Source organism: Amphiprion ocellaris, chromosome 18, assembly GCF_022539595.1.
Source record: "Amphiprion ocellaris isolate individual 3 ecotype Okinawa chromosome 18, ASM2253959v1, whole genome shotgun sequence".
Lineage (NCBI taxonomy): Eukaryota > Metazoa > Chordata > Actinopteri > Pomacentridae > Amphiprion > Amphiprion ocellaris.
The window spans coordinates 4,309,655-4,321,719 of NC_072783.1; the positions used below are offsets into that span (position 1 = coordinate 4,309,655).

At 36.7% G+C, this 12,065-nt stretch overlaps 1 protein-coding gene across 2 annotated transcripts in view; it reads left to right on the forward strand.

Moving 5' to 3' along the window:
* Window positions 1-12,065, forward strand: part of myo1d (myosin 1D) — a 173,418-nt gene that overhangs the window by 32,238 nt on the left and 129,115 nt on the right. The window contains exons 2-5 of one of the 2 annotated variants that reach the window (XM_023288912.3): window positions 6,440-6,648; window positions 9,272-9,365; window positions 11,037-11,202; window positions 11,759-11,812. In XM_023288912.3, the coding sequence (XP_023144680.2) occupies window positions 6,440-6,648; window positions 9,272-9,365; window positions 11,037-11,202; window positions 11,759-11,812 (523 nt within the window). Of the gene's footprint in view, window positions 1-6,439; window positions 6,649-7,571; window positions 7,727-9,271; window positions 9,366-11,036; window positions 11,203-11,758; window positions 11,813-12,065 lie in introns of those variants that run through there. The other variant, XM_055004369.1, reaches the window with a different exon arrangement.

The following is a 12,065-nucleotide window of genomic DNA, read 5'->3' on the forward strand; positions in this document are numbered from 1 at the left end:
GCTGATTCTGTTCTTTCCAATGACAACGCACTCATACGGTATACAATACTGTATATGCACAACTTTATTCAGTGGGATTAGTAACATACAGCTCAGCAAGTTTGCAGATATAATTAATATTCCTTCAGCTGAGAATCTGTCGCTTAGAGTGAAGAGTCTAGAAATTAAATTGGTGAAATTTAGACGCTTTTGACAGTTGATTTATATTTGAAACTCTGAAGTGAACCTCCTGAGAGCAGGTTAACTGTGCAGCATCAGCTACCATGGTGATCTAGCTGTGCAGCATCAGCTACCATGGTGATCTAGCTGTGCAGCATCAGTTGCCATGGCGATGTAGCTGTGCAGCAACAGTTACCATGATGATCTAGCTGTGCAGCATCAGTTACCATGGTGATCTAGCTGTGCAGCATCAGTTGCCATGACGATCTAGCTGTGCAGCATCAGTTACCATGGCGATGTAGCTGTGCAGCAACAGTTACCATGACGATCTAGCTGTGCAGCATCAGTTACCATGGCGATGTAGCTGTGCAGCAACAGTTACCATGACGATCTAGCTGTGCAGCATCAGTTACCATGGTGATCTAGCTGTGCAGCATCAGTTACCATGGTGATCTAGCTGTGCAGCGTCATTTACCATGGTGATCTAGCTGTGCGGCATCAGTTGCCATGGTGATGTAGCTGGCAAAAAGGGAACCACTTTTGCAATGCTGAAAACTACTAGATTAACCAATCACTTGTTTCCACTATAGAATGTCTAAAATGTGTTTCTAGTAGTATATTCACCTTTAGTTCATTTGGTGCACGGGGTTGGACCGCATCAGAAAATTCAAACTAGCCTGAGGCTCCGTGTCACTTTCCAAGATTCCATGTTAGTAATCTCCATCTCCTACTTCGTTAATGCACACAAACTGCATCATTCCCCACCTGATTGGTCTCATCCAGTCACCCTTCAGAGCCAGTTCATTCCCCATTATCTACAGAAAATACCTGCACACCTTCTCACCTCAGACAGCTGCCACCCTCCTGTCATCCTTTCCCCCCTGGGATCTCACATACACCCCTCCCACAATGCCTTACATGATGTAAAGACAATCACCCAGAGGCCATTGTACATGTGAGTTAAGTGGGCAGCTCGCTGCAGGGGGAGACGTCTCAGACAAAGACCTCCGATTGACGTCCGAACAATGGAGCGAGCACACAGCAGCCTCCTGACCGGGCAGAGGGAGGCCACAAAGGCTCTTATTCTGCAGCGCCAGGGGAGGAAGGGTTAGCACGTTAGCTTAGCCGCTCACAGGGACGGTTGTGATTATTGCTCATGAGACAGATGGTTATTTAAACTTTTTCCTTAATCATTGTATGGCAGATCTGCTTTTATATGTTTGCCATAATTTAAATGTAATTCATGCACATTTTAGATTGTATTCCTGGACCATATGAAGTCTAAATATACAGATTATGCATGCTTGATTTTTTTTGCTGAACATATATGATATGATACAATACAATCAGCCTTTTTTATTCCTTTATTTTATGATTTATTAGTGGGGAAATTTACATTGCAGTAGAAAACTAGAGAATAAACCAAAAACATACACGAGTGCTAGTTCAGTTCCTCTGGATGGAAACAACAATAAGGCATTGCACAGATTTTGAGTAGACTGCATATTAAATGCATGCTGCAAAAATTGAGATTTTTGGTTATTGATACTGATAATTTAGGTTTTATTAGGACCTGCAGGCAGCTACTGATTCCCATACATTTGCATATATCATCAATAAACTTTAAACTGCAATCAAAAGGTGTTGTTCTTTACCTGGAGACTGCACTCAAATCGTCTTACCGATATTTATAGTTGAAAAAACATTAATGTAGATGTTTTATATATGCTGTTTTATCTTCCTTATTTGCTGTCTAAATTCTGGTAATTAGACCACTATCAGTTTGATAATAAGATTAAACTTATCTTCACTTTGCGCTGACGCCTCTTTAGTGGCTTCTTTGTCCGACATGCTCCCGTTCAGGACACATGATCTTCACATGTCAGCGTCACGTGTGATCGTTGTACCAGTTGGTGCACGGCTGGACATGAATACATGAATCTAAACACAAAAGGATGAGCTAATCTCAATGCACCTTCTGTGTTACGTTCTCTTATAATGTTCTGTTCTGTTGTTTCCTGATTTCTTACTCCTTATAGTCCTCCAGTAGCTGCTGATAAATTACTGGGAATCAGTTTTCTGTTTGTATTTTCATGGAAATGAATCTAATCTCAGTTTTCATTTTCATTGTGGCTCATTTTTTTTTATTGCAACTTAAAGTCCTTCAACATGATGAGAAGGAGAGAGAGCTGGAAAATGTGTTTCTCCAGTATGACGCAGTTATAATGAATTAAATAATAGAAAAAAATAAAATTTGACAGTTGAATATGTTTGATTCCTTATTTTACAAATTTAAAAAAAAAAAAAATCCTAGAAAGAGTATGTACAGCATTTTCCCGAGTGTCCACAGCTGTTAACTTCAACTTTATTATTTGTCCCTTGAAGGGCAATTTGTTATACAACAGTTACACACGCGTTCACAATAAACAATAAAAACAATAAAAAACAAACAAAAAAACCCAGTAAAAAACACAATAAGAACAATAAAATATCACACATAACATAAGATAGATTACCAACAATTTTGCAGTTTTAAGTAAATATCGCAGCATTTTAGTTTTTTTTTAAAATAGAGATTCTTGTTTCTCTGGATGGTTTGTTTTTGCAGAATTTGTACGTTAGACATGTAGAATAAAGTGTTTTTAACTCAATATCCTGATTTTGAGCTCAGATTTGGGTCATTTAATACGTGATGATGAGTTCAAGGAGCGTCTGAACTTGACAATATGGTCATTTTTTTTCTGTTTTTGCAGTTTCTTGCTCTGAAAAATGGTGTAATTTTGGCAATTTTTAAATGACAACATGCCTTTGAAACTGGCTGGCTGGTTTTGGGGTTCAGAAGGATGAATTTGTTTGTGTTTCTGCCCTGGAAAGATGTTTTATTTTTATATTCAGCATGATTTAAAAAGGCCAAGGCTCTAGTCTATTTAAAGGATCGGTGCTAAACAAGAACAGTGTCGTGGATGTCTGTCAGCAGCTTGGCCTGTAATGTTTTCACTGCTGCTAAAAGGACCTTGACTAGAACCAGTGACTCCCTGCAGCAGCATCAAAGCACGAAGGACGAGTCAGCAGTTTTAGTTAACAAATGAAATCAATATCTGGCGGATCTTTAAACAAACATGAGGCTTGATGGAGTTCATCTGGCGGCTTCTTCAAACCCACAGATGCTTAGTGCAGAGCTGTTGGGAGCATGTTGGAATAATGTGCGTTTGGCCCGTTTGGTAGCTGTGAAGAAAGAGTCCATTCTTCTGCTCAGAGAAACCGGGATCCTCATCGGAGAGGAAGGAAACCAGGCGGGCGGCCTCGGGCGGAGAAGGAAGAAAGATTGTTGGTGAGAGATGAGGGCACTGAAAGTCAGAGCGAGTATTAAAGTGAGGCAGAGCTGCAGTAGAACTTCAGCAGGACGTGGATGCTAAAATGTCTGTTGGTTTTGTAATAGATGGGAAATTGTAGAGCAAAGTGATTGAGAGAATTGTTTTTGGAGCATTATTGGTGCTGAAATGTGGTGAAAATCTTCCATAAATCGCTTCAAACAACTCGAAATGTGTTGCTTCTGCATGCATCTGCTAATGTGACTGCATGAAGCTCAAACTTGTGCCGCGTTGGAAGTGATATAGAAATGAAACCAGGTCTGACGTAATGAGTTTGTCACCCCAGATGTTTATTCCCACATGAAGCCGGCATGTTAATTGTGTGTCTGATTAACAAAATGACAAAAAATTAGACAAATGACACGAAACAAAACAGAAAAGAGAAAAAATTAGACAAAAAAAGTGACAAAAAACTTACAAGTGACACAAACGAGACAAAAAAATGACAGTGACAACAATAACCCACAAAAATAAACACAAACAAGACAAAAAGGAAACACAAAATGACAAAAACAAGAAACAAAATGACAAGTTAGACAAAAAAGAGAAACAACAAAACAAGACAAAATATTACAAAAAATGAGACACAAAACGACAAAAAATGAGACAAAGGATACCAAACAAAACAAAAAAGAGACAAAAAATTTGACTAAAAATTTAAAAAGTGTCAAAAAGTAGACAAAAAACAAAAATGAGACAAAAAATTACACAAACGACACAAGCGAGACAAAAAACTGACAAAAGCGAGAAACAAAACCACCAAGAAATAAACAACACGTGAGACAAAAAACCTGACAAAAACGAGAAACAAAACGACAAAAACATGAAACAAATGACAAAAGTCAAACAAAAAAGACAAAAAACAAAAACAAGACAAAATATTACAAAAATGAGACACAAAATGTCTAAAGAACAATGAGCAATCTAGTATTGTACTTTATGATCAAAACAACTCGTCATTGTCTGGAAGTTATTCTAAATTTCTAGTTTTACTAATTTACAGTCTGCAGTTAATGTCTTCTCTGTAATTTTTCCTCTTTGAGGGCCTGACTGGATGAACTTAGAGCAGTGTGTGTCAGTAAGAGGCTGTAGCTACTCGCCCAGTAGTCGGTCCTGGAGGTGCAGGATGGAGATGAGGTCAGGTGGAAACCAGTCGAGTTCCTCCACAGCAAACTGAGCTTTGTGCTCCGCTGCATTGTTAAAAAGGAACAGCAAACACAAACACAGCTGGAGGCACATTGTTGCCTAAAATGTGTTGATGACGACGTCCACATGCAGTAACTGTAGATTTACTCACCAGATCTGAGCAGCGCTTCCAAGATGAGCGTAATGTCGACTTCCTTGTTGACGGTGTGAAAATCCTGCATCAGTTTTATCACAATGTGCAATAAAACTCTGCACAGATGGGCGACTGTCATATTCGGTTTCCATTCTGGCATCATAAAAACTTTTATTTTTCTTTATACTGTTTAATGTTTGACTTGTTTTAAAGTCCAGCTAGGTGGCATTTCTCCTGATTCTAAGAGAATAAAGAACAACAGAAATTCATGCTGAACTATTGATTCTGCTTGCGGTTGGTTGGAATTATATTCAGCAGACACTTTAAATACCGTATTTCAGGTTCTGCATTCAGCCCAGTTTGATCTCCAGTGATACGGACCAGTAAAATCACAACATAATAATCTATAAATAATGACAAAGGTTTCCTTTGTTTTAGTGCAAAAAAAATGTTCTGAAAATGTTCACATTTCAGGAATTATCATTTTATAAAACATCATGAACAACTTGAAATTCCTTAAGAAAAATAAATTCAATTTCAACAACATTCAGCCTCAGTTTATCATTTCCACATTACAACTTCCAGATCACAGAGTGTTTACAAAGGAACACAACATTTAGTCACAGATATCTGGAACTGAGCCATAGAGGATTTTTCTTTATGATCAAAATGACAAAAGTCAGACAACAGAAGCCAAAAAACAAGACAAAATATTACAAAAGCAGAAACAAAATGGCAAAAAATGAGACAAACGACATGAAACAAAACAAAAAAGAGACAAAAAATGAGAAAAAAGGACAAACGACACAAACAAGACAAAAATGACAAAAGCAAGAAACAAAAAACTAGACAAATGACAAAAGTCACAAAAAAATGACAAAAAACCCAACAAAACCAAGACATATTACGAAAATGAGACACAAAACAACAAAAGCAAAACACAAAAAGACAAAAAACAAGTGAGACAAAAAGGAAACACAAAACGACAAAAACGACAAAAACATGAGACAAATGACAGGAAACAAAACAAAAAATGACAAAAACAACAAAAGCAAGACACAGAATGACAAAAGAACAATGAGCAATGTAGTATTTTACTTTATGATCCAAACAACTTGAAATGATTTTAAATGTATAGTTTTACTAATTTACAATCTGCAGTTAATGTTTTCTCTGGAATTTTTTCACTTTGAGGGCCGGATTGGACCCTCTGGAGGACCGCTTTTGGCCCACAGGCCGCATGTTGAACACCCCTGCTGCATTTCTTCCATCATCATTCATAATATCATGTTTTTTACTCGACCATGTAGAGCTCTGGGTAAATATTTTAGATGTGTATCGTCTTGATGTCATTCTTCTTGTTTAATAATATTCAATTTTGTTCAATATTTTTCCATTTTTGTGCCACTTTTTTTAAATTAAGGCGTCCTTTTTGAGTCTGGCTTTCCAGATCTGTTCATAATTCACTCATGGCTGCATTGTTTCATGGATTTCTTCTCCTCCTGTTATTTTGTGTGTGTGTGTGTGTGTGTGTGTGTGTGTGTGTGTGTGTGTGTGTGTGTGTGTGTGTGTGTGTGTGTGTGTGTGTGTGTGTGTGTGTGTGTGTGTGTGTGTGTGTGTGTGTGTGTAGGTTTGAGAAGGGGAGGATCTACACCTACATCGGGGAGGTGGTGGTGTCGGTGAACCCTTACCGTGCCATGAACATCTACGGCCGGGACACGGTGGAGCAGTACAAGGGCCGCGAGCTGTACGAGAGGCCGCCTCACCTGTTCGCCATCGCAGACGCCGCTTACAAAGCCATGAAGAGGAGGAACAAAGACACGTGTATCGTCATCTCAGGTAACGCTGGAAGCCCCCTGCATGGACCGGAGGAAAGAAAGCACTGAAACACTTCACTGTGAGGAATATTACACCGAAAAAAAAACACCTCAACTATAAATAATGCACACATCTGGATTTTAAATCTGGATTTTTACAAAAAGTAATTCTTTCTTTTACAGCATTTGGCCTTAAAATTATATATGTTTATTATGTTTTTAATTGTATCTAAATCAGCAACAAATGTCATCATTTACAGATATTTGCCTCGATTTGGAAGAAAAATTCTGTATTTATTCTTTTTTTTCATTGATACAATAATTTTTTAAGTGTTATTGTACAAATTTTAGTATCTAGTAAAATCAGGGAAAATTTGTTTTTATTTACATATTAACTCTGAAATAAGCAAAAAACAGGCCAAAACTTTAAATAATATTTAAATTTTTAAAAATCAGTATTTTTTAAAAAATAAATTTCTTTCTTTTACAACATTTGACCATAAAATTTGATTATTTATAACTGCATTTAAATCTGCAAGAAATGTCATCATTTTACAGATGTAATCCATCATTTGGAAGAAAGATTATGTCTTTTAATATTTTTTTTTCAGTGATTAAAATCATTTTTTAACTGTTATTTTATAGATTTTGCCTGTTTTGTGAAATTACAGATAGTACCTAGTAAAGTCAGGGAAAAATAGTTGTAATTTTTTTAGGGCTGGGACTTTAACGCGTTAATTTTGATCAATTAATTGCAGCGGGAAATAACGCGTTACATATATAACGCAATTAATTACACCCCCCTCAGTTCCCTCATTTCTGCCACACCGGTAACTCTGATGAACACTCCAGCCCAGTAGGTGGCGGTAATGAACCTAAAGTCTGTTTGTAGCCATGAAGAAGAAGCACAGGAAGCACTGAGTGAAGTCAGGAACTGGTGAACAGAGAACTGGAAGACCAGACTGAGCTTGTTGGGCAGAAAGTTTCCTTTTAAAAATCTTCCTGATGGCAGCTTGGATAAAAGCCTGGTTGTGTTTAAATTGTACAACAAAGAGTTTTCTGATCTCTGCGTCACTTCAAGCCGACGGTATCACCTCAATGTAAGCTGTTAGCACCAGAGCTAACGTTAGCTACGAGTCATGCTAACGGCTAACGGTGTAGCCATCCCATAATAGACCACTTTTCTAGACAGTGCTTGAGTTTACAGAAAGTCTTAAAATGTTGAATAAAATCGCTATAATTGCACTTAGATTTGCAGTAATCTGTGAATGTAGCAGACAGATGAAAATGCAGATGAATAGAAATGAAACATTTTTGTGGTTTAAGTTTTTACTCCGTCGAGGCTCTGCCTCCTTGGAGGAGGAATAACCTAAACAACAAAAATATCTCTTTTAATAACTTAATTATAAAGTTTTTGCTTATAAAAAATTACATATATAAAAATTGATATTCCTATAAAAAGAACCATCAAAATTCCACCATTTATCAGACCCAGAAAAGATGAAAACAGAATGAATCTGTGGATTTTCAACTTTCTGAAGCTCCTTGAACTACTTATGCTGATTTTATGTGCCATACAGTGGAAAAAACAACTAAATTCAGGCTTTAAGTCATCAAAATCACTTTTTTCTATGTCCCATTTTCCTTTTTTAAATAAATTTTAAATTATAAACACGTATATGTCCATTCATTGATTCAACTGTCAACCATAATTTTATTTGAATTGAAAAACTTCACTTATTGTGTCAAATATTGCTATTTGACAAAACTGCAATTAATTGCGATTAATTACAAAGCCTGTAATTAATTAGATTAATTTTTTAAATCTCGTCCCACCACTAAATTTTTTTGTTAATTAAAATAAAAACAGGTCAAAACTGTAAATAATATTTACATTAAAAAAATCTATATTTTTACAAATAATAATTTGCTCTTTTGTAACGTGACAACAAACACTTCTGTTGTTTTACTGCATTTGAATCCATTAAAAATATAAATATATTACAAATATTTGACTTTATTTTGACAGGTTTTTTTTAAAACGCATTTTAAAGGTTCTAGTATTCTAGTCCAGATTTTCACAGATTTTTATCACATTTTCAGTCTAATTAATTTGTGCTAGTAGTACTACAGGTAGAGTTTGTGCACAGTTTTGCTACGTTTCTCCCCATTGTTTCCACTTAAATGCAGATGTTTGGTGTCCAGATTGTGAGAAATAATTCACCTTCACTTTCACGTGGTCTCAAGCTGTGTGGCAGGAAAAAGGAAAGATGTAGAGGATGAAGCTCCACTCAGTGGTCAGAGGAGGAACTGAGACCCTCAAAACCTCATGTCATGAATCCAGCAAAGCTATAGCTCAGGCGAACAATCAGGGAAATATGTAATATTTCAAAATGAAGCAGAAAAACCACCAACAGGCTTCAGCTCTGGGTCCAACTCGGCAGCATGACATGTTTTAAAAGGCAAAATTTAAAAAAACGGGCGTAAAAAGCGATGAGATTCTGACTGTTGTGTTGTTCAAACCGCTCGTGGTCTGGTGGTTTAATTTGCAGGGAATGCAAACCGCTCTGAAATTATAGACGGCACAATTATTTATTATTTTGAGGAAAATAATGCTCTGTGTTTTTCATGTTTTTTTTCTGCAGGGGAAAGTGGAGCAGGAAAGACAGAAGCCAGCAAGTATATCATGCAATACATTGCTGCTATCACCAATCCTAATCAGAGGGCTGAAGTGGAAAGGTGAGCTGAAAAATGTCTTTGTTTCTGTTCAATAACCTGACACACGGAATCTGAGGTCAAAACTGTGTCAAAGAATCCTCATAGTTGCCGAGAAACTAACTTTATTTTGTCCTTGTGCTTGAGACAGTTACAGAAGCTCTTTTTTTATTTTTAAATGTGCAGTCAGATGCTTCACCGATGATCACTTTGATTATCTTTGTGGCTTTTGTCGGTACAAATAAGTCATTGTCGTGTTTCCAGTCGAAGCCTCTCAGATCACAGCGAGGTTCAGTTCCAGCTCAGTCACTGATAACCCAGTAGGTGTGTTCTGTTCCTGCAGATAACGTTAAAGAATGATTACGTATCGTCGCATTAGTCACCTGGATAGAAGAGCAGCGATTGGCTCTGATGGAAAATCTGCAGAATGTAGGTCAGAGATAAAGATAAAGATCACATCAGAGCCACAAAGAAAAGGTTTAAAGTCGACGGCACGGATTAAATGTTGATGAATACAAACTGCTCATGATACATAACAACATAGAGGATCAATACGTATTTTGTTATCTTCACACTAAACAATCAAGTCAGCAGAGAGGAAGATAGTTTCATCAAATGTGAGTCATCTGGACAGAAATAGGTGAAGTTCTTTTTATCACTTCACAGGTACAGGTTTACTCCTAACTTACTCCTTTGGTCCAAAGCTAATCAGTTAAAATAGAAAGTAGGGATAAAATAGACTGTAAAATAAGCTGCAGCGGATGGATTTTGATTGAATTAAGTTTATGCATGGAAGGAATTTGGTTCTGGGTGTAATTACAAACAGTAGAACGGTGTGAAAGGAGAAAGACCTACAAAAAGAACGCAACAAAGATGAACAAAGATAGGTAATGTGAATATATACATAGGAACATATATATATATATATATATGTATATATATATATATATATATATATATATATATATATATATATATATGTATATATATATATATATATATATATATATATGCTTGATTGATGTTAAATGCTTGATTAAATGAAATCATAATCAATAAAACTAAAAAAAATGGGGAAGTCTCTTTTTTATATTACTGCCAGTTATTAATATGGTTTGAATTTTCCTTCGGTTAAAAATTTTTTTGAGGAGCCCTAAAATTTCCTCTTTGTAGAATAAAACAGAACAGTGATCTGTAATATAAACAATATACATAAGAACAGATATATGCTGCACATATAAACAGATCCATAATAGAAACAACTGATCAAAGTGTATATTAGATGGCTAATCAGTGTTTTTCCTGGTTCAGATTGGGCATTTGGTCGTGACTAAACACAACAGGAAGCAAATATTTAAAGCAGTGAACCTTATTTGACAGAAATGTCTTAATTTTTCTGATATTTCTGACCATTAAATAAACAAAAATGTCAAAAATATTCAGGAAAAACCCTGAAATTGTATACACACGTGCAGGAATTTCTGAAATACATATTAAGTGGGTGATAAAATAAGTTACTTCATGCGTACATGTCTGTTTATACTGTGTATTTATGCAGTATAGCCTGGTTTTATCTTGATTGATGTGGGTCTACAGAGCAGATTCTTAATCATCACTACACACGAGTCACTGTGTTTTAATTTAGTTCCACTGGATTATTCACTTTATCCTTAATATCTTCCTCCCGCCCCACAGAGTCAAGAACATGCTGCTTAAATCCAACTGCGTCTTGGAGGCCTTCGGAAACGCCAAGACCAACCGCAACGACAACTCCAGCCGCTTCGGCAAATACATGGACATCAACTTTGACTTCAAGGGGGATCCCATCGGAGGACACATCAGCAACTACCTGCTGGAGAAGGTACGCCGGCTTTGAGCTGAAGAAACTCCTCCAGATAACCAGCTGATAGTCTGGTTAAAGCTTTGTTACCTAATTAGTACATCAAACACTATCCTGATGTCGTATTTTATGTAGATACAGTACTGAGAAATGGTTTTAGGTATTAAAAACAGATATTCTCTGAGGCATCAACAATTTTTTGAGTTGTGTGCCACAGATCTTATGCGCATTTAGGCTCTCAGATAGTTGTTTTTCCTCGTCTTGATTACGTTTGTGGGTGGAAATCAACTTTTCTTTACCATGTTAACATCTCCACATGGTGTTTATAATCTGGAAGACAGATAAAGAGTGAAATAAGCAGTTAGCACCAACACAGTCTCAAAAACACTCATTCAGACTTCCAGAGTTTCATACAGAACAGATAAAGCAGCTTAAACAGAGTTCAGAGAGGAACATTTAGTTTTACCATGTCTGATTATTGTTAAACATTTACCCTTAGAGAGTAGAATCTTGCAGTAACTAAACAGCCCCTGATTGACTACAGTTGTGTGACACTTTAATGCTTATTCTGTTGCAGTCCAGAGTCATTTTCCAACAGGAAGGAGAGCGGAGCTTCCATTCTTTCTACCAGGTAAATGTGTGGCGACACCTGTGTGTATTTGCATGACTTCATTGGGTTTATTTGTGGAGCTATTGTCAGGCTGAGGTGCTGGTTTTGTGTCAGTTACTGTCTGTTTTGTGTATCTTTCACACTTGGGTGACATGGTAACCGCTTTCACACAGAAATTGCAATGTTATGTTAAGGAAATGGTGCTCACTTTGCTGGTTTTGCTCATTTAGACCGAACCAAACACGTTATTTATACCTTATACACAGAGCACCCA